Below are 5263 nucleotides of genomic sequence, written 5' to 3' on the forward strand. Positions count from 1 at the left end.
CTTGCATCCCAAGGACCTCTGAAATCTTGCCTGAGGCAGCTTGTTCTAAAGGCAAAACCCAGGCCTCCATCAACAGCCCCTGAAAACAAGAAGGCACCCCAACACTCAGTGACCCCTCACTGCCCCTCCTGCTCCCCAGGCCAATCTCCACACACCATGGGAGCAGGCAGACTTGTCTGGGGCCCTGGAAACTGACCCACCCTCTAACCGCCGGGCTCTGGGGTCACTCCCCACAAAGGTTTACGTGGCCATCATTCAGCTACACCGATGACATTGTCTAAACATGGCTCGGAAGTATTTTTTATCTTAAACACTTTACTCCTAAAACCTTAGCAGGAGGCACAATTTTTCCTCAGCAAACAAATTTCCCTGCCTGCCAGAATTTTTAGAGTGCAAATACTTTTTCATAGGCCCTTGTCCCTGGGGTTAGAATGGCATTTTAGATCCAGAAATGAGAAGAGAATTTTTCCAATTATGTTTTTAGTGTTTTATTATTCCTACCAAGCCATGTAAATGCAAATAGAAAATTAAGAAGATTCCCCCGCAACAACAATCCTTTCTTTTCCTTCTGCGAGATGCCCGATTGGCACCACACTTACCATGAGCTTATTCATGCAATGACTGTTTTTCAACTTTGCAGAAGTAAATAATGCCTGTTGGGCTGTCTAATTAGCTCCCCCACCAAAGCTCCTCGGCAGAGATAAACCTCAGTTCCCCCCAGTGGCCTGCTCCTCCCCAGTGGCCTGGAAGCTCTTTTCCTCCTGCCCGCCAAGCCTCACACACTGCAGAGCCTGTGAACAGACAGGACGCCGCCCAGGAGACCCTCCCTCCCGGCATCTCCGTCTGTGCTGAGAGGATCCTGGTCTTGGAGTAGAGAGGAAGGAGCGGGGAGCTGCCACTGGCCTCTTGGTTGTCTTTAAAGCTGACCCCACAGAAGCAGAGGCTAAGATCATGGGCAGAAGAAGCAAAAAGGGCACGGGGCCCTTCGACCAAGCTGCACCAGGACTTGTTCAGCTGAACCACGTCGACACACACACAGCAAAACGGAAAGCACAGGGTTTTCTTGGTCGGGATGCGCCGAGCACTCAGCAGGTTGCAGGATCAAACATGTTTTCTAAAGTGTGATTTTGAAATAACACATCAGCCCGGGTTGCATTACCCTTGGGGAAAAAGGAAGCTCAGGAGTTTCCAAGGCATTCCGGGGGGGGGGGGGCGGGGGGGCGGGTGCGCACAGCAGAGTTTGGGGAACTGGCGCACGATCAACCCCCTCCCCCGACCTCTCTGTGGTCATCATTGTGACTGGCATCTTTCTGTGTTTAAAATTTTTTTTAAAGGCAACACATTTCCAAGATAAAGCAACAGTCCTTGGCTAAGTCTATTTGACGGAAGAGCAGCGAGAGGCCTCTCCGGGGTGGTGACCTGGTGGATTGGTGGGTGAAAGGTGATGCCACAGCACTTGCCTAGAAGCTCAAATGGCATATTCTTAAAAAATTGGCCCTGCTAAGTCATCTCAGAAACTGTTTAAAAGTAATCGGTACTATGTATTACAGCACCGCCGGGGGGGTCATTCCCCCATCGCCGTGAGCCCGAAGATGCTCAGACCTCCAGCCAACTTCAGGTCAAAGGCCATCCCTGCTCAGAGGAGTCGCTACCTCTTCTCATAGTTCATTCTCGGATGGGGGAAGGTCGAAACAGGTGCACTTTTTTTTTTTTAAACTCAATTTTACTCTGTACCAGTTAGAAGATAAAGATATTTAAGAATTGAGCACACCAGTACTGAATGATAAAGATATAAGTGCTTTTAGTACATTAGTCACACTCAACAAAGTGAGATTAATCTCCAGAGCCTTTTGCACACTTAATCATGATTTTGTTCTTTGAAAGGAAGTTTTTTTCACCCCCATGCCAACTCCATTGCGGAAGGACCTCTTAATAGACATCTTCTCCAAGACGGGCTTTGGAGAATCCAGCTCCTCACTCCTGCCTGTCCTGGGTGGGCAGCTGTTCAGCAGGATGAGAAAGCAATCGGATTTTCCAGACACCTGGTGATTCAGATGGGGAGGAGAAGCGAATACAGCATGAGGGTTAAAGTTTATTTTAACAGTCATCATTCTCAAAGTTGTAAGGCAATGAATCCAGCACATCCAATCTTTTTAAAGGAAAAAATTCTGCCAAAATATAATACATACTTTCTCTAAGTACGAACCACTGTTTGGAGCTGCCCACACTCTTGCCTAAGTTTTACCCTACTAATAAAATTGCTGTTATCCATATTTGCATCATACACTGTATCTAGTTATCTTATTGCTATTTACTTTCCAAAGAGTATTTCAAGTGGTACTAGTTAGTCTTGGGAGTAGTTTTTAAGTTCTTTGAGAAAAGCAGGCCACAATCATCAAACTCAGGTATCGGGTGGGACCTTTGGAGCCGTCCTGGGCACGCGTCCAGGTCTGTGGGAGCCCTTGCTGCCTGAATACCAGCGTCCTCATCTTTTGTCTTGGGCTCAGCTCCTCGGAGCACTTTGAAGGTCTTGGAGATAGATACAGGAGAGAGCTGGGGTGCTTCTTCATGAAAGAAACATCTGCAATCTTAGAGCTCAGGCTGGCCCTGGAGAACGGGCAGTGCAGCGAGGCCACCAGGCCCAGGCACCAGATAAGCATCTCCAGCTCTTGCCACATTTCCTCTCTCTGGTCTTGGAGGAGGTGAGACCAGTGATGAGTTACGACTGGAAATCTCAGCAGAGGAGGAGCTGAGGTGTTGCATGATTTGCCATGATGCTAACGCCACGTGCTTTGAGCGTCATCTCATTTTATCCCCTCAAAGAGCTCAATGAACTAGGTATTATTATTATTTCCTTAATTGTGATTTTTTTTAATGAGGAAATCAAGTGACTTGCCGAGAAAGCAAGGGTAGATTCCAGGCGTCTGCACAAGCCCGTGTTTCTCAGCTTTGCGAGGGCCACAAGAAAGAGAGGGGCCAAACACTCTTGTTACAAAGGAAGAAACAAAATGCGATTAGAAATGGTATGTTTTCCTATCCTGACATGGGGCTGGAAGCTGATTTGGGGCCAGAGTGTATAAAATTAGCCCTGGACCCTTTGCCCACAGCTGGGTGGTTTCCAAGATCCCCAGCTGTCATGGTGCCCCAGGCTCGCCTTCCGCTGACCTCTGAAAATAAGGTGGGCATTTTTTTTTTTCCTATTTTGAATCTGGCAAAAACCAAACAGAGTTTCAGAAATACGGGGAACCAATCAAAACTCGCATGTGAAAACTCACTATGTCGTCTGCCTGTCTTCACAGAGGAAATCTAAGCATGCAATAATACCATCTATTTTAAATCCTCAGCAAACAGGGGCCTGTGAGTCATTTCAAAAAGGGAAACATTTCAGTTCTTTCCAGAAATACACTATCACCTTATATTTAAAAAAAAAAAAAAGCATCAGTTCTAGCTGTGAGAGCTATCCCAAGCATCCCTAAAAGGACAGTAATGTCCTGTGCTGGTCACTGAAGGAGCCCTGGCAGGCAGGCTGGTGATCAGGATACCAAGGCATGCTGGCCTGGCTGGTGGCCTTGACGGCGCACAACTCCTATCATAAGAGTCTCTGTGGCATCCATCTGGACATTCACCAGCCCTACATGGCCAGGCATGACAACAAGATAGGGTGTTAACGAGAATGAAACTGTCACACACAAAAATAGAAATATGGAAAGTTCAGGGAAGAAAGAAACATTTCATTTATGGACAAAGAACTCTCATAAGTGCATTAAAAGAAAGAACATTCTTAATTTTAAAAAAAGCTCCACACAATTGCCTCTTCCAACAGAAATGTCAGAAACAAACCTTTGGGGAAAGAATAGAGAGTAATTAGGAAGACACTTGAGAAAAAATACCAATTTATGGATTGTGACTCATCAGCTTGACCAATATGGTGTCTTATAGAATCAATGACTAAATTAGTGTTGAAGGCTCATAGGAATAAAACAGGAAAAGGAAGCTGGGTTAAGTAAACAAGAGATAGAAAAATGACAGATGCAAAGATTAGCCAGGCAATCAATAATAAAAATAGCTAGACCATTATGTTTGGACACATATTTATTATTGAGCATTGAGATGTCATTATCCTAAAAATAGTCTCATACATTACATTGATTTCAGTAATTATGGTATGCTGGGTTATGTTTTAGTGAAGGAAAGTTAAAAGTGTAACAAGCTATAAGCAAGAAGAGATTTACTTTTTAAACAAAATATTGCCAAAAAACAACTGAAATAGCTCATAGAGAGAGTACCAGAAATTCCAAGGAAAGGCATTCACTTTGATTCTTAAGCTGTTCAATAACTGTAGCTAACAGCTCAATCAATATTCTTCAATAAACACGAGTTAATAATTTCCCTGATAATTCATTGAGACCTCATATACTTATTTTCTCTATCAGAAAAAGTCACCATTTTGTAAAATTAGGAAATCCATTGCTTTCGAAAAGTGATGCAATGTATTTTTAAGATAGTATCAATGGCTAATAGTTTGCTTTCAGTTTGAATAGATGCACAGGGAATAAATTCATTGCCACGGGAAAAACACTTCACGTTTTACATGGTAATGAATATTTTCCTAAGCAGGGAGCAAGTCGTAAATGATTCAAAACAAATTTTAATACAGTCTGGTATTATCTATTATCACAAAACTTTGTTTTAAACTAATTCCATGACTCTACATATACTTTTAAATCGAAAGCTGTAATAATAAGGAAAATTACTCTTTTGTCACATAGTTCCTGAGTTAATTCTAGCCCTCTAGTCAAGCATCAAAAATCGAGGCAAAACTCTTACCTTAGAAGATGAAGCAGGGTAATTGCAAAACACATGCATCGTAGAAACTGTCAGAACTAGAAGAATATTGAACTTTAATGAGCTGCAGAATAGGAAAAAAAGATCAGATTAGCATCATTTACGAAAGTATAAATAAAAAGGCATATAGAAATTCAAGCATTTTCTTTGCGGAAAAATGCAATCTTTTACCTAATCATTCTGGACTTTCAGAAATCTCTGCGGCCTGGCAGCTCTATTGCCAAATTCCTCACATTCCTTGCGCTTGCTGTCAGATCCCCCTGGGGTGGCCCTTTTATACCAGAAAAGTTCAGGAGTAAAAATGTCATCACGTCCCATCACAAGTGACTAATTGGTCTGACTGTGGCCTTTTGTTCTTGTTAAGCTAGAAAAGGACAGTAACGTATAGGCACTGTCACTGTGCTTCCAGTGATGGGCT

The 5263-nt window shown here is 43.4% G+C and overlaps 1 protein-coding gene across 1 annotated transcript; it reads right to left on the bottom strand.

Annotated features, from left to right (window-relative positions):
* Window positions 1-1829: 1829 nt before the first annotated feature.
* On the bottom strand, window positions 1830-5048 carry NPS (neuropeptide S). The gene is made up of 3 exons (XM_037497271.1): window positions 5017-5048; window positions 4828-4909; window positions 1830-2042 (listed from the first exon to the last, which is right to left on the bottom strand). The coding sequence occupies exons 1-3, from the start codon at window positions 5022-5024 to the stop codon at window positions 1863-1865; spliced, it is 270 nt and encodes an 89-aa protein (XP_037353168.1). The 5' UTR covers window positions 5025-5048; the 3' UTR covers window positions 1830-1862.
* Between the last annotated feature and the right edge of the window lie 215 nt (window positions 5049-5263).

Source organism: Talpa occidentalis, unplaced genomic scaffold, assembly GCF_014898055.3.
Source record: "Talpa occidentalis isolate TD23 unplaced genomic scaffold, MPIMG_talOcc4v2.1 talOcc4.8, whole genome shotgun sequence".
NCBI classification, from domain to species: domain Eukaryota; kingdom Metazoa; phylum Chordata; class Mammalia; order Eulipotyphla; family Talpidae; genus Talpa; species Talpa occidentalis.